Raw genomic sequence first — 24,564 nt, 5'->3', positions numbered from 1 at the left:
CCATGTAAAAAATACGCTATTTAAAAACTCCTATTTTTCATTGGGCGCATTAAACAAGCACCAACGATGAATATTTATCAGTTTGAATTTTAGACATATATCTACGATATGTAACGGAAACAAAAGAAAAAAAATTAAGAAGTTTAAAGAATCATTTTAAAAGCAAATGTGATGATTAAGTAAATATTTTATCGGTATGATAAGGAAGGAACTCTGTACGGTGAATTCAACTGTGTTTTAACTTTAATAATTTTTTAACACTGATTTCAATCGAACGATAATCTCATTAATATGTCACACGGCATCTAGTCCTACGGTATAATTATATACATATTCATTTCTGTCAATGGAATTAGTCAAATGATATAAATGTTGTTATAAATCAATATGAGATTTGAGAATAAATATGTATATTCTCGGAATATTCAACGTTATAATATATTATAAAGTCATGATTAATGTTTAATCAGCTTACAATTTGTTATAAAACTGTTCTATAAATAAACGTGATAATAAACGTGAAAATAAGGAAGAAAAAAAAAAGGCACAAAAAGCAAGACAAAAAACAAATAGAAATAATGAAAATTCAATTAAAATGAAAATTCGCTTAAAGTCGACAAATTCGTTGCAATTTTGCTTTTAGCTTTCTGATTTCTCATTTGGCGGCTTCTTCAAAAATAATTATAAGAAGGAATGGCAATTTGATACTACATAAGTGACCTGACATATTATTAACATAATTAATTTCGTTTCAACTGATTTTATTTTTAAAGTAAGCTAAATTATAAGTGCAATCGAATGTTACGCAATCGACAGAATACACTTTTAAGCTAAATTCGTATTCTTGTCACGGAACAAGAAAACACACATACGAATTTATTCTGCTGTATTTCGAAAGTAGCACATTAACGTGAATTATGTAAAACTCGTTTCTGTAAATGGTGTATTTTCTCTATTTTATCTTTGTTCTCAAGAGAAAAACTAAGTTAAAAACGCAATATTAATACGAATGTTTATACAAGTATCATTTATTCGATTAAAAAATTCATTAAAAAATTTATATTACAATATCCTTAATCGCAGATATTTATCTACGAAAGGAAAGATCTCGGAAATAAATAATATTCTTTTAAACATGTGAAATGGATATTCTCTAGTTTTTTGGCTGACAACCGCAAGGATAAAACCACAAATTGCCTGAGAATTCAAAATTACTCTTATTTCGATCTCATCATGAAATAACGAGATATCATTATCTGTTTCTTAAATTGTAAGATTGTTCTCATCATTCTTAGATAGAATTCAAAATAGTATGTATGATTAAAGAATAATAATCTTCATTTAAAAAGTATTACGATGAATATAAACCATACAAAAATAAACATAATTTACGAAAATAAAGATACATAATAAGTAATTGAGATAATTTGTATAGAAATTCATTTCTCTCTACGTATACGAAATTACTTCGAGATTGATCGATTCAAAGCGAAGCATTATATATCTGCTATATGAAAAGTTATTTTGTTGCTCTTTATATCCGTGCAAACATGTTCTCGAAGACGCGATAAAACAGCATTCATTTCGACGCAATTCATTAGAATAATGCAAAATGCGCGAGTTTAATTTGCATCAGCATGGCACAAGGACATGTTCTGAGCCAGTAATAGAGTAGTATATACGTAACGGTAATATAGTAGCGCTAAGTTAAATATTAATTAATTTACAGTTAGCAATTCGTTCATAAGGGTATAAAAAAAATATATTTTTTTATTAAATTTTAACTGCACCGTTAGAAATACCATTCAATACTCGCTTCGTGACAAACAATTGCGCGAGATATAATTATTTCAAGTATACTTAATTTATATATATATATATATATATATATATATATATATATATATAAAATGCTATTCAGAACAGATGCTAAATTCAGGACAGATATAATATTATATATAAATCAACCGCGATCTATCTCTTTTAGACGACTGCTGTTATCTAATATTAAAAATTAGTGCTCTGCGCAATTTCCCGATGTAATCATAATGACGTAATCGCTATTGACTACGATCATTAGAGTGATTAATTCCACTGTGCTCGCCTTGAGCACAAAGCGATTAAATACGTGACTTTGTTTACACAACAGAAAGATCCGCTAAACATATCTAAGTTAAATTTACTTAATAAAGATTTACAATGAATAAGCGACCGAGCGACTCGTTGTTGATTATTTTATCATACATATGTACAACATACACTTGAGAATGCAAATTTACATTTATATTTTTTTTCGTATGTATTAATAAATTCATAATATTAATAAATTCATAATGACTTATTCAAAAGGAATTACGAGTGGGAATCGTTTGTATCAACTTAGCTGTTGAATCATGTCGATATTTACGGTATTGCAATAAACGAGAAAAAACTTGAATAGATAATTACAAAAACAATAAAAGAAATATAAAAGGGTGTGGGAGGGAGAGGGAAAGAGGGAAAAGAGAGGGAAGAGGGAGAGGGGAGGCAGATAGGGGAGGTGGGAAGGGAGAGGGAAGAGGTGGGGGAGAAGAGGGAAGAGGCGCGAGGTGGGGTGGAAGGGGGAGAGAGAGAGAGAGAGAGAGAGAGAGAGAGAGAGAGAGAGAGATATGCAATACGAGACTGCCCCGTGGGTACTCGGGAAATTCCACGCCCTCACATTTCATACCGATTCTCGAGATGGCGCCACGTACAGCATAAGCATTCGCCACAAAATAGTTTACATGTGCGACTAGGCTAACTATTGGACGCATGCGATGACCCTTTACTTCTCGGCGCTTACTAGTTTACGTCACTAGTGAACCTCTAGCTCGTATAACGCCAAGAGCGCATCGATTGAAATTAATATTACAACACTTACCGGCGTGAAATCCAGTTTAGTGGAATAAGAAAAAAAAAAAAAAAAAACGTAGCCCAGCACGTACACTCACGAATGGAGCGATCGAGTCACAGGGAGCGCGAGTTTAGAGAAACAACACACTTGGCAATTTGCGTATATCCGTAATAGGTTAGAATCCCTCCGTTGACACTTGCTTTTCATGAGTATACGTGATCACTACACTCTGCGAATAAGTTCGTATCACTCACCATTCCGCAACGGACAGCAAATAGGAAAGATCGCGGGCGGAGGGTGGGGGGGGGGGGAGTTAGGGTTATGGCAAACGGAGAACACGCGGCGCGAGTGCGTGTACGACGCGGCGTTACGTGTTTGCTGCGCTCGTATTACAGCGACGTGTAATTCCGAAAACGATGAATGACAGCGTGACAAGCGACGCACACTCCTCGCGCTGGTCGGCGCGGCAATGTGATTCCGGGTATATCGGTTCGCTGCAATGGACGACGGTGGTGGGGGTGCCACGATAGGGGAAGACGGTGTCTACTACGCGCGTGTTGGTCGGAGAGATTGCGTGGTACGGCACGGAACGGCGCGGCACGGAGCGGGAAGGGAAAAGAATTCTATAAGCGAGACTGTGCGAGTGTGTATGGTTGCCGAGAGCCGAGAGAGGTATCTAATAGAAGTGGCTGATTCGGAAGAAGGGGGGAGGTAGGGTACATAGGGTAGTTATAGAGGGGTAACGGGGCGAGTATCTCGAGGAAGGGTGGACAGGAGGGAGGCAGATGGCTGTTTGTAATCGCGCTTTGAATAGCGCATTTTTTTTCCATGTACAGGCTAAATATTTTGTTTATTAACGTTGCGATTTCCACGCGGACCAATTTTCAGTCGTAGTAATTGAACGTGGGAAACGGATTGATGCGCGTGACTTTGTAAAAGAATTTCTGACTCAACAAATCGCAGGTTCAAAATACGATTCTTATCGTGTATATATATATATATATATATATCTAATTAAAAGTCTTCCGACGATTGTTTACAAATTTGCGAAGTTATGTATACACAAGTATATGTATACACAAGGAAGGTATCTTCCCAAAATCCACAGGAAGCCCACCAATCTGGATTTTCGAATCGTCAAAAGCATAATATTTTGATTCTTCTAGGCCAAAAAGATTCAATAGGCAAGGAAAGAAAAAATGTGGAGAACACGGAAAGAGTTATAGTAAGTATATTTAATAAAAAATATGGTCCACTTTTTATTCTTCGATAAAAATCGTACCGTAATAAGAAGGCTGTATCGTGAAACGGTTGTATCAAGTTTAGAGAAAACACTTTTATTATATAACCTTATTATATAACTTTTATATCACAACCTCACGTTTTGGTAATCGATAAGCGAAGCGTATGATAATCAGGCTATGCCAAAAGTGGACGTAAACGAAAGTGTAAAGAAACTTTTTTTGTATCGCGCGGATTAAGAATTACTATTAATACTTATCTCGTTCGTGGCATGCCATAACGTGCCATGGCATGGTGTAGTATTGTGTGACTATGGAGTAGCATGGTATGGCGTGGCGTGGCGTGGCGTGGCGTGGCATGGCGTGGCATGGCATTCGTGAAAAGTCTTTGGTTTAACTACCAACTAGTAACGTGATCGTTTACGTCGATTAAGGCAACATGTGTTTGAGGAGTGTGTAAACACAGTCATTGAGTTTCAAAGTACAAGAGCAAATATGCTTCAATATTACCGTACATTGTAAGATACAGTCCGTTTATTCTACAGTTTAAATCCAAAGCCTCTATTCACTGTGAGTGATTTATAATTTAATTTTTAAAAAACTTGTTTTAAACACAAAACGCGATATAAATATATAATATATAATAAAAATATCGATTTATATTATTAGCTTGAAGCGTCAATAGTTAGATTTGCAAATAATAAAAGCATATTTCATATTTGTTATATTAAAAAAAAAAAGAATTCATTTAAAATTGAAACTTCATAGTAGATACATGAATCTTATGCAAAAAAGAATACATGACTCATTTTAAACAGTTCAGCCAAATATCCCAAGAACTAAGTTCAGCAAACAAAAATATTTCAGACAAGAAATATATCGTCTAGAAAAGAGCGTTAAACAACAATAAAATCAATTTCCGAGAAACATCAATATCTTAAAGTGATTGAAAAATTATTTTTTTAAACAGACTCATATGATACTTTTCAAATAATATAATTTCTGTTTTGTTATTCTATATATAAAAGTATTAAGATGTAATTATAAAAAATCAATAATTTATATGATATTTTATTCTAGTATATTTTGACATAAAATATAAAATATTTAACAAATTACTGATATTCTAATAACTTTAACTTAATACTTTTATATATCAAGTAATTAAACGAATCACATTATGTGAAAAGATAATGTTATATTTTATAAAATCGCGATGTTTTTCATATCAACGTTGGAATATTGATTTTTTAAAATTAAATTTTCTTAGTTTTTAATTAAACAAAAAAATTTATTAATTATTTCCTATTCTTATTATTCCATTTCCATTCTATTTATTCTCTCAAAAATGTATAATTTGATATTATTTTCGTGCATACTAATTATGATACATATAATATATGATACATATAATAAAATAGATTTATTCCTTTCACTATATATTAATTTTAAATAAATTTGTAATTAAGTAAACTAATTTTTAGCAAACTTTTGCAAACTTTTGATTCCTTTTTTTATATTTTAATACTTTCGTTAATGTTCATAATAAATTCTTTTTTTATCGGTAAATTAAAATTTTATAATTCATGACTTATTCACATGTTCTATTAATAATAATTCAAATTTCCTGTTTATAATCGCACAATTCACAATATATTCACTGATATAAGTATGGTGTGTGCGTGTGTGTGTGTGCATGTGCGCGCGCGCGCGGTGTGTGTGTGTGTGTGTGTGTGTGTGTGTGTGTGTGTGTTTTAATGGTTAGGATTGAGACAGATATAAATAATAAACAATTTTTATGTCTTATAATAATAAATGCTAAAAAATTGTAGCAAACAGGTATTGGATATATATTACCGATGAATATTTATTACAAAACGTACGAAAAACATTTTTCGAACGTTTGTAATAAACATTTATCGATAAAAATGTAATATATCCAATAAATATAGACTGATATAAAAAACTTATAAACAATTCGCTGTAAGAAATCTATTAGGTAAGCGTATATAATCAATCGATATGTCAATGACCTATACTATTTTATATATGCAAGATGTTCTATTTTAAAGAAATTTTAATATCATTATAATTTTAATATCATCTCATTTAAATTTATAAATTATTAAAGAAAAATTATTGTAGGATATAAATATTTGCTAAATAAATAAAAAATAAATAAATAATAAGTAAATACGAAAAATTGTGAAAAAACACTTAAAATTCCGATCAAATATTTAACCTATCATATAAATTTCAATGATCTTAAATACATTTATAATTGTAATATATCCATGTCTGTTTCAATCAAAATAAAATTATAAGGAATTCTTCTAAATAAAGAAAATCAGATATATTCCGATGGAATAAAAACATGTGTAGGGGAGTAAAAAGAGATTGAACCGATAACAATACAAAATGAAACAATTTAATTGAAATAAAAATTTTTTTTCTGGCGTTGCTAGAATAAATGCAATGAAAATAAATAAATAAATTAAATAAATAAATATACATATAGAGTGATTTAGAATAATCGTCAATTTTTGAAATATATGCTGACTTAATTCTAAGATGATTTTTCTTTATCAAAAATTTATATGAAGCATAATTCTTAAATTACAAGCAAAATTATTCGCGAATTATAATGAATATTTTTTTGTCAGGCAGGGGCGGCGTAATTTATCGTCTAGAGATTTTATCTCTTAGAAAGATGACGTTGATACAACGTTCATTCAACGCATCGATTTGGTCGATATCGAAGACTATAATCATTGATATTGATCAATTACACTGTCAAATTACACAATTTTTAAAAATTTGATTTTTTTTCTTTCATCACGTAAATTATTTTCGATATATTTTTTCCTACTAAACACGAATCCATTGTCAAAATTTAATTATCACGTCATGATTCTGAAAAAAATAGCGTCAAAAAGACAAAAAAATGATGATTTTAAGAGTTTTCACATTATAAACATGATATCAAATTTTTTTTTAAATTGTGAAATAACTATTCGCATTCATGTTATAAAACGATACTGAACAATATTATGAACGTGTCGATTCGACCAATCATTTTTTGCTGATAATATAGTAGGCAAAGATGCGTCAAGAGTCAAATGATCGTGATATTAATTTGATTGGTCAGAATCCATTGTACCTAATTTAGCTTTATAGCTTTACTACCATATTGAATTTTCTATCAGTGTCAAGTATACCTAATACTCCTATGGACAATTGACTTTTGCTTGAGTGAAACATTACGATATAGCTAGTGCTAATGTTAGGTTTATTTTCTGTTCTTACTTCACTGAACCGCACTCAAACTTTCTATCTTACTTTTGTCAAATTTCAAATATATATCTATTTTCATTTTAAGTACAATGAATGTACACTAGTTAGCTATGAAAAACAAATGAATGTAAAAGCAAGCATGTATGCTCAGAGTCAATGGCTAAGAATATTAGAAATCCAATAGAAATTAAAAAATGTGTCGGTCTTGTCAAAATTATAAATAATTTAAAACATGATAACGATGATGATGACAATAACGACGGCGAAGTTTGCGAACTGTATGTGAACTTGGGGATCAGACGCTACTTGTGTTTTTTGATTTGTGTCCGAATACTGAAATTAAGCAACAATGATTAGTGCTTAAATGAGAAAAAAGTGCATAATTTAAATATTAGAATATTAAATATGGAAATATTATAGAATATTAAATAAAAAGAAAAATATGTCGATGATTCGTCGATTTGTAAAACATTTTATATCTTTCACTTTACAATAACATTATTTTCCATTTACATACATGAGTTAATTCCATTTTTGACTCTATTTTCACAAGGGATTACCTTGCAATGTTACTATATGTTCCATAATGTAATTTCTTTTTTTAGAACGGATATTTCAACATTGTTGCAACTTCACAGAATTATTACAATTATATTTCACAATGTATTTACAATCTTACTATCTAATGAAATATTTTGGTAATGTTTCCGTACTATATAGATGTATAGTAATTATAAAAATATCTTATACAACAGTATGTTACTTTTCCATTTTTTTATAAATTTTCAGAGTAAATATATTTCAGTTACGCAGAATTTTATTGACTGTAGCAACATGAACTATGTGACATGCATTTTTTACTAGGGACCAATTACTATACAACTATTCTGTCCACAAGTATCCACATTTTTCGTTAATAAGAAATATATGCATTCATCGTTAGCTTATGTAAACCTATCTTTGAGCAAACACGATCATCAGTCTGATATTTATGAGCGCGTGATTATTAAAACCAATAGTTTCAACATGCATATACGTGGGCGAACATTTAATTATAGCCTGTAATTAGTTAATTCCAAATTCTTTCGAATATACTTCAAACTCTATATTTTTTATCACATTTTCATCATTCACAAGGAAAATATTAGAAATAATCTTTTCAATTTTCGCCGAGTTTGAAATATTTGTAATGTTATACCTCCACTAACACATGGTAAAGCCATTCGATGCAACCCTCAAGCATTTGCGAGAAAATTGAGTTTGACGTTTCTCGTGTAACTTCAGGTATAGCAAACACATTTTGATGTCGAATATTAGACTAGTTCGTACTAAAGACTTCAAGTGATCAGAAAATGATGGTCATATATATGTCATTTTAATGATGTTATATTAAAGAAATTCAGAAGGATTATAAGTCAGATGTTTCAAAAGAATTAAACATTGCTAACTAACGTGTAGCAAAAAAGGTAAACAAAAAACTCCTTTAAAACAACTCTATTAAAGTCTAGCTTTAGGTTATCTTGTCTTAGATTTAACTTAATTTACTTGAACGACAAAACAAAAGATCTCTTGGTGTTTTGATATTATATATACACTTTTATATAAATATACATATTAAATATACATTTTGAAAATTTCTATAGCATCCGTGATAGAACAAAGAATGTTTATTCCACGGGAGACAAGACTAAATCTTGTATCAGTGACATTTGCACGAGCAGTAAAACAACAATCTTTTTTCATCAAAACGTAAATTATAGATTATATTTGTTGTTAAAAAAGCAAAGAGTTTGAATTAGAAATTACGTTCTTGAGTTAGAGCTTAAGTTCTTAACTTAAGCAGTAACTTTTAATTAATAAATTTAACACTATCATGCTATATATTAATATTTATTTTTGATTTATTGATTTGGTTTATACCTTTATTTATTTATCCAATCTTTGAGCTATCTTTAAGTACATATAAGATGGCTTTAAAATTTTTACAAGGTATATTCTCATCAAGATATTTTTAAAATATTTTTTATATTCTTGCGAAATATTTGGAAGAAATCTGTAGATACTTAAAAAATATTTTAAACTGTTATATAAAGTATTTTTTTAAATTCTTGAAAAATATCTTCTTGTCTATCTCGGGACATATTTGAAGATGAAATAGAAAAAACGTCTTATACAATGATTTCATCAAAATATATATTCATAATATGCTTGTTCACTATTCATGCAATATTCATGTATTATCATTATCAGATAAAAATATTCATTAAACGATTGCAAAATGCTACTATGTTTGCGCAAGAACAATACGAAATCAGTATTCAAGAGAAAAAAATTCATGCATTACTATTACATTAATTAAGCGCTGTTATTTTACATAAACCAATAATATTATACGCATGCTATCGTAATTAATTGATAAAAAGATTATATTTTTAAATGTTAATGAAGTGTATTTTCCAATTTCGATATTAAAAAAAAAATACATAATTGTAAAAATATTGGATTTATTAAATATTAAATAATATTGGATTTATTGTTTTTATCGTAGAAAAATTAATATTTTATATAAATATTTACAGATATATAACTTGTCAAAAAACTGAAGAATTCGAAAATGAATAATACAATATTGATATATATCAAAATATATTATAGTGACATATGAAAATTAATGGATATTTATTTTATTAATTTTCTCTTCTTCCTTCGATTCTTTTCTATGTTGATATTCCTTTTATATATTTTAAACTCGGCGAACTCCGAAAACAGACTATCCCTGATAGAGTTTTCTTTATCAGAATAAAAAAAATAGCAAATACTTTTCTTTATAATTTATTTTTTGAAGAACTTTTTGTGATATTTTGATTTTTTATAAATTTTGAAACTCCTTATATATATATACATGTAAAATAGTGTGAATAGAAAATTTTAGGATCTCTACAATATGAATCATTATTATTATACATAGACAAATTTAAAAGAAATAAAACGAGATAAATAAAGATCTATGTAATATTGATTGTTATAGATAACTTTCAAAAGATTTCAAAATAATTTCATTTTTTCACATTTCATGCGATTTCATCAATTGTGAAAGAATTCTGCAATATGTCATGTGGAATGTTGCAACAGAACCATTTTTACAACCTTTCATATGAAAATATTTCTTCAAAACTTTCATTTGTATTCTGAAATCTTTCACATTCAATTTGAAAACATAATCACATAACTGCCATTAGGTAGTGTCCGTTTCTGGCACATGAAATTTGCTCTTTATGTAATCAAAGTCACTATTCTAAAATATGAAATTACTTATATTACTTATTTGCATATTTTTTGTGTGGGCACTTGGTGCAAGATTATTATATTTTTTTCAATAAGAAAACCATACAACATTAAAACATTTCAAAGATATTTCCAATAATGCAGACCTGTTGGCAGAAATATTTTACAATATTTATGAGATCTTTTAATTTCTGATATGTTTCTATAAACTTATTATATAAACTAATACTAATAATATTAGTAAATTCTAGAAAATATCCAAGAAAGAAACGAAAGGTCAAAGAAAATATCTCCTTATCGCAATCATGACAAAGACATGTTTTATGAGATCTTCAAATGATAACATCAAATATGGCTTGTTTATTTATCGTTTCAGATTCGAGTTTGTTTTATAAATACTCACCATCGTGTGAATAATACTAGCATCTGTGACCTAGATAACGAGTTCTGACAGTGTTGGTGAGGTAGAGTGGTGAGGTAGGAAGGATTCCGGAAAAAGAAATAAGGAGAAGGAAATAGAGAGGGAGGGGTAGAAAGAGAGATTTGTCATGTTTCATTATAAGTACTATCGCAGCGAAGGAGCCAGTTGAACAAGTTTTATCTTCCACAATATGCTTTCAGAAGAATCAGCCTTTTTTTATCATCAATCACTTACATTCTTACAAAGGTTCAACTTCGGACAATGTTAGCTTTTAACTTGATTTTTTTACGAAATATATAGCACATATTATGTTTAACATGTTGTATATAGTAAACGATATAAATGTAGATATAAGAACACACAGAGAAAGATTTTGAGAAAGATTTTGAGAAAGATTTTGCATCATGTGTTCGGTACATATTATTTCTGAAAATGTGCTTGCCTCTATCTTCATCCAAAATGCATTTTTCTCATTAGCTTTTTTATTGTTCTTCATTACGTAAAAGAGTTTTAAAAGATTGTACTCTTATCAAAATGCAAATTCTCGTAAATCTCATAAATAAAGCACGATAAATTCACCTTTTGGCTAACCAGCTAATTAGTTACATCTTAATTATTATACATGTCATTTATTTGATTTTATATTATTATACGATATAAATATTTCAATTATTTAAAAACCTTTTTAAGAATTAATTTTTATATATGCTACAAATACATTTGTTGATACATAACACATATTACAGTCAGAATGTCCAGAATAATAATTAATGAATTATTAAATTTAAGAAGAAAAGCTTTTTAGTATCTTAAATCAACTCGAGAAGTAATATCTCGTTTAAATGAAACATATGTGTGGTGCACGTGTGCGTGTATATTTTATTTTTGTGACGTTACGAATATCGATATTCTTATGAATATATGTATATAAAATATATAAAAACACACACACACACACACACACACACGTGCAGTTGTTAGATGACTGCATATGAACGAAAAATAATTTAAGGAATCTAGTAACAGATGGTCGTTAGAGAAAGTAGACGAATGGAAAGTGAACTCTCTTCATGATTACAATATCATTGCATATGTATTATATACGCATACATATAACCTTTTTTCGTAGTGTAAGCATTAAAAGATAAATACTTATCCAAATGACATAATTTTTACATTATAACATTAACTACTTTTACATTAACTATTATAAAATTTACCTTATATGTTAACAAGATCGATGAATATATAAAATATAAGATGTCGCAATATGATAGTTGCTTAAATCGTTTATAATTATATTTTATAAGATTAAATGATATTATCACAAGTCTACTATAAAATCTACATAATAATTTAATTGGAATCTGTAAAATATATTTTCAAATAAACGCTAATTTTCTTCCAGTGAGCATTATTGAAAGAAAGAGTTTTTTAAGATAACTTTTTAGAAATCTCATTAAAATCTCTTAAAAATTAAAATATTAAAATCTCTATTCCGTAAAATTACTTAAAAAGAATTTCTTTTAATATCCAGTTATTATCATTATTAATATAATAAAAACTAATTTATAATATATAACATTTATAATACATATAACAACGTTTATTGTTATAAACGTATATATAACATATATATTATCTTTCCGTTATTTTTATAGAAAACATAAATCAATTTAAATAATATTTTAAATAATTTTTAATAATGTAAGGATACAAATTTTTAAAAGAAAAATTTTGTATTAGTTATTTAAAAGTGTACTGTACTACAAAGAATGAATATATAAAAATTATATAATACACAAATATAATACAATATTTGACCTATATGCGCACAAAAAATGGATATTTAAAAAAAATATGTATCTTACATATAATATATGTATAATATATGTATTGTAATATATGTATTCTGTATAATAATTATGCTTAGTAATTGTAAGCATGCTGTAATACTGAGCTTTTGCGCGAATATTCGCTCATTCGTGGATCTATATAAATTAATAACTCTTTAATTATTATTAAAATTGCAAAATGAATTTTTCAGTATAACCTGTTCTACCAATATGAGAAATGATATAATTATTATTATAGAAATGATATAATGTTAGTGGACATCTTGTACATAAATCAGTGATTAACAGTTCCTAATATAAAAATTTTCTTGATGTCCTCCATACAGCATTGATTGAGTTGCAGAAAGCTTTCAGAAACGTTCTAAAATTACATCAACTATTTACATTTCGTGTTCAGTTTTAAAAAGATTCTGCAATATGTGAAATGTTTATAAAGCCTTTCACATGCAATAAATTTGAAAATATAATTGCAAGATTGCTATCGGACGGTATCCATTTCTCATATGTAAAATTTGTTTAGTTCTCTATTTAGTTAAAATCACTAAATAAAATTCAGATATCCCATATTATTTGCATGTTTTTTAATCTTAGAACCTATTAGAAAATTTTTAATTATTTAGTTATGTTTCAATGTTTATTTAGTTATGTTTTAGTTATTTAATTATGTTTTTAGTTGTATTTCAGAAATATTGCAGACCTTTCAATTACCTTTTTCTAAGATTTCAATTGTAACAATCGCGAAAATTTTGCTATTGCAAAGTTATTTTAGAGCTGTTGCAGAAATATTTCGCAATGTTTATGAAATGTCTTATTAAACGAAGATACTAGAAAAATGTTTTTATGACTCAATAATGAGATGTTAGAGAAATCTTTTAGACATTTTATTTGGGATTATTTTCAGATATTTTATGTAATATAAAAATTAATAAAATAAAATTGTGCAAAGTTATGTAAAATAAAAATTAGTTATTAAAAATTAGTTATTAAAGCAGAAATATTAAACTAAAAGAAAAATATAAGAGAAAAGCTGATGTTGCTTGATAAATCGATATACCGATAATTTAATATTTCCATCATCTTATTAATAATCTACTTATCTTCCACATACCATACACACACACACACACACACACACACACACGAGAGAGAGAGAGAGAGAGAGAGAGAGAGAGAGAGAGAGAGAGAGAGAGAGAGAGAGAGAGAATATATGCTTTTTTTGCGTGTTTTTTTTTTTCTTATGAATATGTTTTCCAAAAATATTTCTCTAATTGTGTGTTGTGACGCCCACAAACGACAAAGATCCAAATATCAAATATAAATTTAATTAATAGACAAACATTTCTATGTGCTATATTATATATAAATTAATCATTCAACATTTTAATCGAAATATTAAGGCCGGTAATATACTGTATAAGTTCCGAAACATGTTTTATGAAAAAATAATTTTCAAATATCTTTCAAAAAGTTCCGGGAGACCTCTTTAGGATGTCTTTTGATAAAATTTTATTTATCTCTGAAGACGTCATTTAGATATCTTTTAAATATGTGTATTATTTGGACATATGATATTTTGGCTTGCCAAAAAAAAAAAGAAAAGAAAAATGTAAAAAAAGAGTAAGAAAAAGAAAGGAGAATTATGAAAAAGAAAGATAAGACAAAGAAGTAGATAAGAGAAGAAAAAGACAAAACAAAAAAGACAAAAAAGCAAGAAAAAAGAGAAATAAAAAGGAATAGATAAAGAGATAATAAGGGATATACGAAGAAATAGAAACACAAAACCCGGAGAGAAGAGAACAAAAAAAAAATCAAAAAGAAAGAAAAAGGAGAGAACAATAAAGAAAGGAGAGAGAATAATTATAGAAAAGAAAAAAAGCAATAAAAAAAGAAAAGAGAAAAAAAGAGTGGAGAGAATCAGAAAACAAATAAGAAAAGAGCAAGATGAAAATGTTAAAGCAGGAGAGAGAGATTTGAATTTATTAGCAATTCTAATAAATAATTAATTGTAATGAAAATAATAAAACAAAATACATTATGTCAAATAAAAAAACAATATTTACGTAGCACGGAACACATTTGTCACTACTTGACTATTATAATTTTAAATAAAGATCTATATTATAGATATTGTACAATATTTTTCATTGTTATAATGTTTCATGACAAATTATTGTCGTCCATAAGTGCATAAAGCACTATATGCATTATACGTAAACGTTTCAATTGTAAAGAAGTTTTCAGCAATAGTTTTGCATTAAACCTTGCTGTGAATACATTTCTATATAATCGAAAGCAAGGATTGAGATTTATTATCAATGAAAAAGTAAATTTTTGTCAAAAATAATAGCAAGATTAAGATTGCATTAAATAACGTTTGATTATGCAATTTTTAATTTTATTTGGCACAATTGAAAATTGTATAACTTATACGTAATAAAACCGGTCTGCAAAAAACATTTTGTATCTATCGATTGCCCAACGTTCATATGTTAACTTGACGTACCGAAATTAGAATGAATCAATATATGGTCACGTCACGCTGATTTATCGACAATCAACGATTGATCAAAGATTAGATATATTTAATCGACGTTATACTAACACAAAAAAGATACCAAAAACTGTTCTTATAAGCAAGCGATCACTTATCTCACTTCTTATCCATATGTAAATGTCGATTTTTATAACCATATGGAACTGTTATTTAAATGAAGACGCACACGAATAGTTTGAATATTGATGAAAATATATTTGTTAAATGAAATATTGTCAAAATCAAAAAGATGAAAAAATGTAAAATTAAAAAATGTAAAGTTAAAATATATTTTTTCATAAACAAATAATATTTTTGTGCTGCTCGAGCTATCAATAAAATCCACGATTTTCCGATAAATAAAAATGTAATTGAAAGAATATGAAAATGTATACAAGCAATATTATTTTTACACAAATATTTATTGTTAATGAATAAAACAGATTATGCTTGAAAAAAATTAATAGCTAATCGATTAAAAATATTATTGGTTAATTAATTCAACATTAACTAAACATTGTTTGACAAACAGTTAATTTTATATTATTAATTGAATAATTTATACACAAAATATTTAAAGATACTTCATGATATCTCAAGATAAAATTCATAAATTCATAAATAAATACATCAGTATCTTTTAATTCATATGAATAGATAGAAAACAAATCTGTCTAACAATTCATTGAACTATAGCATTTTAACAATACGGTTTAACATTGTTTTTCTAACAACCAACGTTTTCCCCCATGATTAAAGGGATATATCATACCTATATTTTATAATTTTAATATTTACAATGAACAAATTATGAAAAACAAATTGTTCTAAATCGCATTTAAAAATAATACAAATAAGATTTACGATAGTTTTCAAATAAAAATTTTTTAAATAAATAAGAAGCATACTTTAATGGAAATGTGATTAATTAAGAAATAATGACAAATAATGAAAAATCTCAAATTTTTTATATAAATACTTTAAATGTTCAAGATTATTATTATTATTTATGTAAAGTTTCATTATGCAGAAATTAATTCTGGAAATAAAAATTAAATTTTTATTAAGAATACAAACGAAACGAGTGGTAATACAAATAAGATTAAATTTTTATTCACAATTAATTTTATTTATAACATCACTCGTTTCTTTTAATATATTAATATTAAATCGTTGCTCTTAATAAAAATTTAATTTTTTTTATAGAATAATTAATTTTTGCATCACAATGAAACTTTTTATAAATTATTTTGAATACTTAAAATACTTATATAAAGAAATTAAAATTTTTTTCATTACTTTTTTTTATTATATTTCTATTAAAGTACATTTCTACTTTACATTTAAATAATTTTTGATCCAGATTTTAAGCAGTAAATTTTTTTTTTTTTAATGTGATCTAGAATAATCTACCTAATTTTTTATAATTTTTTCATTGTATATCAAGACAGATGTAATATATCTTTAAAAGCCAACTATCGATCGAACAATGTTGCACGGAAAAAGGTAAAGCGGCATAAGAATTAAACATACGATTAATTGCAATTTTTTAAGGAATTATTCATTTTAATGAGAAAAGTTTCACGATAAAATTCGTGTCTACAGAGTACACGTGAATTATAAATGCTAACTAGCAAAGAAGAAATTTTCACATGTACAAGAATTGCTACTTCATCTCAGTATAAGTATAAATTTCTTTTAGCACATAGATATTTCGTTCTATTGGCATATTCAATTATTATTATTATTATTATTATTATATTGTCCATAGAGGTCTGTATACTCATGTCTCTCTGTATAACAGCTGTTGGACGAATCGATAAATCTAGAGGAAGATCAATCCCTGTCAACGAGTTATCGTTAAGAGTATCAAACAAGAGAGTTGCTTCGGAGTTGTCAATGTATTCTTTACATATCTTTACATATCTTGTTTGTTTCGTGTGTGCTGCGCGTGTGTGTGTATGCGAAAACTCCTCTATCAGAACGCTTTCCCCTCTTCCCCGGAGGCGATATCACATTGAAGAAAGTAGTATTTCTTCTCGCTAAGAATATCCATATACACATATATATATATATATATATATATATATATATATATATCGAGCTATTTATGATATTATGTAGAGAGATAATCCGTTGTCTCTATATATAATTTAGCAAATAGCAAAAGTCGAATAATAATACTTTTGTAATACAAACAAAAATTAATAAGATTAAATAGTCGTTCTTTATATTTTTTTTATGTATTATATGCTAGAGAGTATCTTTGGCGTTCCATTTCTTGTCTTTTTTTTTTTTTTTTAATGAAAATATGAAAATGAAAATAAAGAATGAAAATAAAATTGCAAAATTGCAGACATTATTTTATTATAGATTTTTTTTGTTTTGCATATAATGTTGAATAATAAGCAATGATTATTATAATAAACAGCTGATTCAAATGACACGTTTTTGGAAAAAAAGTTTCAAAAGGACAAAACTATTTAACAATTTTCATGTTTCTAATGTATATGAAGAGATATAATAATTATAGTCGTATATTACAGTTTTAAGAGAAACTCCGAGTGTAGAAAGCAGAAAAGAAATGAAAACTTTTATAAAATAACACAGGTAAGATACATATATATCCGAACAAATAACCTAGAAAATAATCTTCATATAAGCATTGAGCACAGCACTAATAAAACACATTAACTGGTTAATATTAGAAAATTGATTTTTAAGATTTATTTTGATATTCACATATTCTGTATGTAATGTTTTGTTTAAATAATATTTAATTAAATTTTTATGGAATAATAAACAGTGGAAAGCAAAGGAGAAAAAGATTCTGTAAATGAAATTTCTGTTTGCATAAATATAAATAAATACAGAAAATACATTATCAAAAACAGATTTATCAATGAAATATGCAATGCACGCATGCACATATGCACTTTTACGCACACGTATATGTTTATTATGTCATATTTATTTATTCGTTCTCATTATATTATATTCGGTCGCAACACTGAGTCTTTCTAATATTTTTTATTTTAATTACAAATTGTTTCATTTTGTACTGTTACTACTTATAATAGCACAAATTGTGAATGTACAGTGAATCATTCAATCTCGGATCTTGACGCTTAAGCATCAATATTTATATTACGCACGCTGATAATATTTAAGTGATATATGTGATTACTCAAATGTGATTTAGAAAGTAAATATATAACGATGATTAGATAACGAGATTAGATAATAAATGCGTTTTAATATTATGTATTAAATTATTAATTTTATGTATTAAAAATGACAATCCGTTAATCAATTCCATTTTAATCAATTCACGTTTCTTGCAAAAGTATTCTCCATCAAAGTTGCATTTGTAAACTTATTGAAAACTTTCGGCTTTATGAGATGAAATAATCTAAGGAAGAGAAGGAAACAGTTTACTTTAATTTAAAAAAAAAAAAAAATAGTTCATTCAGTTTTACTTGATCTCAATTTACCTCTTACTTGGATTTTCTTAATTCGTATGGAATAATATGAGATTGAAAAGGGAAACAGGTTAATTGGAGTGCCAAACCGTACTATTAATCCGAGTTTGTTTAGAATTGGTTTATACATAAGTTATCCGAACTAGCCTAAAGTCAAGTTGGTAAGTTCGTGTAATCTACAAATCGAAGTAAATCGTTCTAAAGCAAATCGAAGTAATTTACTTTAAAAATACCTCATGTAATTATCCCCGAACGTTTATCTTTAGCCATTTATTTTCTGCTCTTATTGCAAAATGGTGTACATATTTTTTAATATCTTATTAAAAAAAAAAAACAACGCATTTGCGAAATTGCATATTGATGTTTGTATTTCTTATTCTTTTTTAATAATAATATATCTGTGATGTAAAAGATGAAAAAAAATTAATTGAGCCAACCAGACTTGAGCTTAGGATTCCTTCATTTATTATTCACGACATTTAGTCCGCATGATCGCGATGGCTCTTTCCAATAACTATTTATGTTCCCAATCTTGTACTATTTAAGGACTAATTAATCTATAGTCCTTTCATTTCCTACGGAATAATGAAATTGGAAAAATAAGTATGGAAAAGAATGTACACTTATGTTATTTTATGCAACAAAAAGCACGAGTAGCGCAAAACAAATGGATATTGAATTTATATTCGCTCCTACGTTGATCAAATATTCAAAAATAATAACAATAACAATCAATGTCATGCTAATTAATCAATCGGTCGATGACTGTTCGATCATTGGATGCTGCGTTTAGCCAATATTATGCTAATATTTGAAAAATCGCAGAAAGACATCAACCAATATTCCAATATTGTAACAGATACAGATAGAACGTTATATAAGAAAATATTATGATATTTTAATAACGTCTATAAGAAAGTGCAAGCGCACAATACGAGTGCCTTCCCAGCGCTACGCGCATTCGCAGTTGCTAGGAGTGCGCTTGAGATAAGTTTGGAGGTGTGTACTATAAGTGGATGCTCTATCATTTGTAGGTCACACCACTAAACATCTCGCTGTGCTTTCAGTAACCACAAACAGGCGTAACGCTAAGTACTCTCGTATCTCGCCGCGCGCTCACACTTATCGATAGGTCGAAAGAATACGGGGTCATTTAACTTTTTATTAATTAATAAAATTAAAATTTCAATAGTAATAAAATTCAATAATAAAATTAAAAATTTCATTATTAATTTGCAAAAATAACAGAATGATAAAGAATTTTTCTGCTCGGAACTTAACTTGCTTTACTTGAACGACAAGTTCCGCGAATTATGAGACACCCTTATATAATAATAAATGCACACCGGGAAATGTTTATATAGAATTATTGGCTATAGAGGAAGTAGAGGCATTATCATCATTTCATTTTAATTGCAAATTGTAATATTGAATTTAATAACAATGTTCCACATCATAAAGATAAATTGCACGATAACGAATAATTACATATGATAAAAAATAAATAAATGCTTCACAATAATCTAGATTTTGTCAAGCAGATATTATACTTTATCTGACATTCTGGACAATTTTAACATTAACTACTCTATTCTTCATAAATATTTTATATTTTTGATTTTAAAAGTAGACAAACAGTTTACTTTTATATAAAAAAATTTCCGTAATTTAATCGATTAAAAACGATTGTCCTATCCTTTTCTCTCAATTTTATTTATTCAAATAAATAAAAACAGTTTTCGAGATAATATAAAAATAAAGATATGTTGTCAATAAGAGTTCATGGCGACATCAGTATCTTAAATATTTGACGGTGATTCGTGATAGCTACAAAATGCTGTAACAATGATAACCGGTTTCTCGTACTGTTCTCTCTCCCTCTCTCCCTCCCTCTCTCTCTCTCTCTCTCTCTCTCTCTCTCCCCTTTCCTCTCCCCATTTCTCTTGATTTGCTTTGCGATTCATTGATGGTCCAAGGAGGTCCATTAATCATGAATAATCTTTGGCCAAAACAAAATGAAAAAAAAAAAAAAAAAAGTGTTTTTTTATTTATTGTATACTAATTACACAATTGTTACAGGATACACTACAAATGAAGTAAAACGGAATAGAAACAGAAATAAGAGTAGAATTGGAAAACATTTTGCGCGGTACGAAGCATGAGCTCTATGATATTAATGCTTATTCAGTATGAGAGAATGAATAATGGGCTGCTAGTGAAATACGTCGGGACATAAATATTGTATCTGGAGCGCTATATATTACCTGTATCGAATATATTATCCGGCGTGTTCTCTGTTCTCTGCTCCGCTAGTTCCTATCTGATTGAGATTGTTGCCATGGGAATGGTCAGACTTGCTCATTTGTTTGCGTCATGGCGGCCATTTTCTGGTCACCACTACCCGAGTCGGCTGTGTGTTCGTTATGCAGTGAGCTTCTCTCCTTGTCCTTATTTGTCTGACGCATAGACTTCTCTTTCATGCATAAAGTACGAATACGTCTTTTTGTTTCTTCGTGAACGATGCGCGGTGCGATACGACGAAGAGAGCGGCGCGGTATTACTTCCTTCTCCCGTTCCGCTTTCGGAATTATACATGTTTCACCGACATAACGCCCTTTATCGATTTACCTTTCAAGTTGCATGCGACAAAAGATAAGAAATCGAAGAGAGGAGGATCTATCCCGTTTTTAATATGTCATATCTCGATATTGGTTAGAAAAGAGAAGTGCGGGACTGCCAGCCTTATAACATTGATTGACCTATCGTAACTTGCTTGTGCAATCCACAGGAACATTAAATTAAATTACAAGGTTGTATCTTCAGTCAGTCGGGAATTTCTCATTGTAACGCACTATGGAAGTTTAGATAAATCAATCAATCTTAATTGTAACGTTCAGAGTAGAAATGATATTTGGAAACTAGATAATTATTAAATAAAAAAAAATGGATATCAATGGATATCAATAAAAGTAGTAAAATCTTAATTATAATGTAGATATTCATGAATTATTATAAAATACCAATGTCATACCACTTAACTGTATTGCAACTGTCGTTTTTCTCGATCGCAACTTGGCTCAAGCTTTCTTTTCTGATGAAATCATATTTGATGTTTGACTGTTCGAAATTCAATTCAGTCAATTCGTAACATCTTTTGAGAATCGCACTTAACAATCTATATCTTAATTTAGAACATCTTTATTTCTTCTTGAAATGATTGCTGTATCTTTTATATTTATCTATCCGCTCTATATATTGATTTCTCATGTATATTCTCAAGCAGGACGAAATGTAATCATTTGCAATCCCGCGTAGAACTGCTTTGAAACTTCCTCGAAGGAATTTATTAAACTTTGACTAAATCGCTTTACAAAGTTTCACTGTCCGGAGAAGTTGGCGAGGCCGAAGCCGGGGCCGGGACTAATGTTGAGGTAGGGGTAGAATGAGAATAGGAGGGCGACCGACCACGATGAGAAGAAACAGCGAGTGTGGGGTTGTCGAGATGAAGAAATCCACTTTGAGAATAGGGAGCAAGTGATAGTTAATAAAATGATGAGAGAGAGAGAGAGAGAGAGAGAGAGAGAGAGAGAGAATGGAGTGAAAGATAAAAATGGAAGAAAGAAGAGAATAGAAAGAGTAACAACGGAAGAAGAGGAGAAGGAGGTAAAGGGGAAAATAAGGGATGATAAGGGGAGAACAAAAGGAAGAAGAGGAAGGGTAGAGGAGGAGAAGGAGAAAGAGGAGAGGGAAGAGAACGAGGAGGAAGAGAGCGAGGAGGAGGAGGAGGAGGAGAGAGGAGGAAGAGAGGGGGAAGAGGAGGAGAGGAGACCGAGAGGAAAAGGAAGAGAAGGAGAAGGAGGAAGAGGGGAGGAAGAAGAAAGAGGAGAAGGAGGTGATGGAAGAGGTTGAGGAGGAGGAAGAGAAGATAGTGGAGAGGGAGGAAGAGGAGGAAAAAATGATGGAGAAGGAGAAGGAAGAGGAGAAGAAAGAGGGAAAGGAAGAGGAGAAAAATGAGAAAAGTTACTTTCTCAGAGAAATAAAAGTTAATAAAGTTCTCTATCTTCTTGTATTCCATCTCTTTCTGCTGCTTCATCATACAACTTTTACGGAAGTTATTATATCTTAATTTACTATTAGGCATTATCTGTAATTTCTTCCATATTTTCATTTTAATGCGTTAGAAGATATAAATAGAAAGTATAGTTCTTTCAAATAATCTGAAAGAAACAAAAATACCTTCATCATGCCGCTTTATTGTGTGCGATTATAAACATTATTGAATTTTTATTTAAAAAACACGAAGTCGAGGTATATGAAGAGAAAGTGGAAAAAGATTGATGTATCCATTATATGCATAGTCGGAATCGACAATCTTCTACACGATTCAAAAAACATCGATATTTCACTATGAGGGATTACGATGAAAACATGCATAAAAATCGTATCAGCATTGATATCGTATTCAATAAATAGATTTTATGTTCGAAAGTCTTAAATGAACTATTTGTTTACACACACAGACACACATGCACACGCGCGCACGCACACACAGCACACATACTTTTTGGAAAGGACTATTTTATAATTATATAATCTTATATAATCAATATAAATTAACAATATAAATTCACAAGTTAAAAGAAATCTTTAATTATAAAAAATGTAAAAAATTATATCTAAAAAAATTGTGGTCTATGTAAATCAATACAAAATTGCTATTTCATAAAAATAAAAATAAAAAATGGCATCACTTCCAATGTGTATGCATTTCCATTTCTTTGAAAAAAATATTTCTTTGAAAAAAATAAAATCATCATATCACTTAAATCTAACTTAAAAAAATTCATGTAACATAAATAATTTAATTTTCTACAAAAAATGATGAGATGTGCATAATTATATTAATTATGACTCCAATATTAAAATGAATATCTCAAATTAATATGTATTTTAATTAACTTAGCTGAATGAAATTATAATTGTACATCTATGTAATTTTTGGATACAGAAAATTACACAATTTTTATAAAAAATTCTTCAAAATAGAAATAATTGAAAATATTTTTGATGGAATTAAGAATATATAAAGGAATCGAAAAAAATAGAAGAAAAATGATACAATACCAAACACAATTTAATCAATACAAAACATGTTTAATGTAAAAAACTCAGCGTTGCTAAAAAGAATGAATAAATAAATATGATAAACATATATGCGATACATATGTATATATATATGTATTATGTGCCTTACTATAACAATAGATTGACGTAATTAAACATGCTTTAGAATTAAGATTAGTTTTAAAATCTATAGTTTATGTAAGAAAAGAAAAGAAAATGTACAATTCTTCTTTTATTCTTTTTAATTTCTTTACACATCCATCAGGACTACATTCGATTATTTTGAAAAATTTTTTTATGGAAACATATGTGTCGAAATATAACACAAATATACAATTATAATTCAGCTAAATTCATTGAAAATTATATATTTAGCTAAATTTATTGAAAATTATATATTTATTTTATTAAATTGTATGCTTTATTTTATTAAAAATTATATATTCATATGTTAAA

General features: G+C 28.2%; 2 protein-coding genes and 1 long non-coding RNA gene across 22 annotated transcripts in view; 1 reads left to right on the top strand and 2 right to left on the bottom strand.

The window, feature by feature from the left end:
- LOC105425466 (TOX high mobility group box family member 4) overlaps positions 1-24,564 on the bottom strand; it is a 78,774-nt gene that overhangs the window by 29,074 nt on the left and 25,136 nt on the right. For 2 of the 10 annotated variants that reach the window (XM_089073543.1, XM_089073542.1), the window contains exon 1: positions 2,900-3,336. The exons of 3 other annotated variants lie outside the window; for them this stretch is intronic. Coding sequence is in view for 5 of the 7 variants with exons in the window: in XM_089073537.1 (XP_088929663.1) it covers positions 2,708-2,743 (36 nt within the window). In the remaining 2 variants the exon portion in view is untranslated. 5 more of the 10 variants (XM_089073538.1, XM_011636256.2, XM_011636257.2 and 2 more) reach the window with 5 other exon arrangements.
- The window catches only part of LOC105425468 (HIG1 domain family member 1A, mitochondrial-like), an 81,488-nt gene continuing 60,295 nt past the window's right edge, over positions 3,372-24,564 (top strand). For 6 of the 11 annotated variants that reach the window (XR_016138528.1, XR_016138524.1, XR_016138525.1 and 3 more), the window contains exons 1-2: positions 3,372-3,583; positions 4,039-4,097. Coding sequence is in view for 1 of the 11 variants with exons in the window: in XM_089073554.1 (XP_088929680.1) it covers positions 3,372-3,583; positions 4,039-4,097; positions 21,064-21,146 (354 nt within the window). In the remaining 10 variants the exon portion in view is untranslated. Of the gene's footprint in view, positions 3,584-3,704; positions 4,098-21,063; positions 24,098-24,564 lie in introns of those variants that run through there. The other 5 variants (XR_016138522.1, XR_016138530.1, XR_016138529.1 and 2 more) reach the window with 3 other exon arrangements.
- Positions 20,682-21,381, bottom strand: LOC148937220 (uncharacterized). The gene is made up of 2 exons (XR_016138531.1): positions 21,249-21,381; positions 20,682-20,983 (listed from the first exon to the last, which is right to left on the bottom strand). It is a non-coding gene; the product is annotated as an uncharacterized LOC148937220 (long non-coding RNA).

This window comes from Pogonomyrmex barbatus, unplaced genomic scaffold, assembly GCF_055798465.1.
Source record: "Pogonomyrmex barbatus isolate J1 unplaced genomic scaffold, ASM5579846v1 scaffold15, whole genome shotgun sequence".
Taxonomy (NCBI): domain Eukaryota; kingdom Metazoa; phylum Arthropoda; class Insecta; order Hymenoptera; family Formicidae; genus Pogonomyrmex; species Pogonomyrmex barbatus.
Note: the sequence above shows the minus strand (reverse complement) of the source record. Positions and strands in the feature narration are given on the sequence as shown.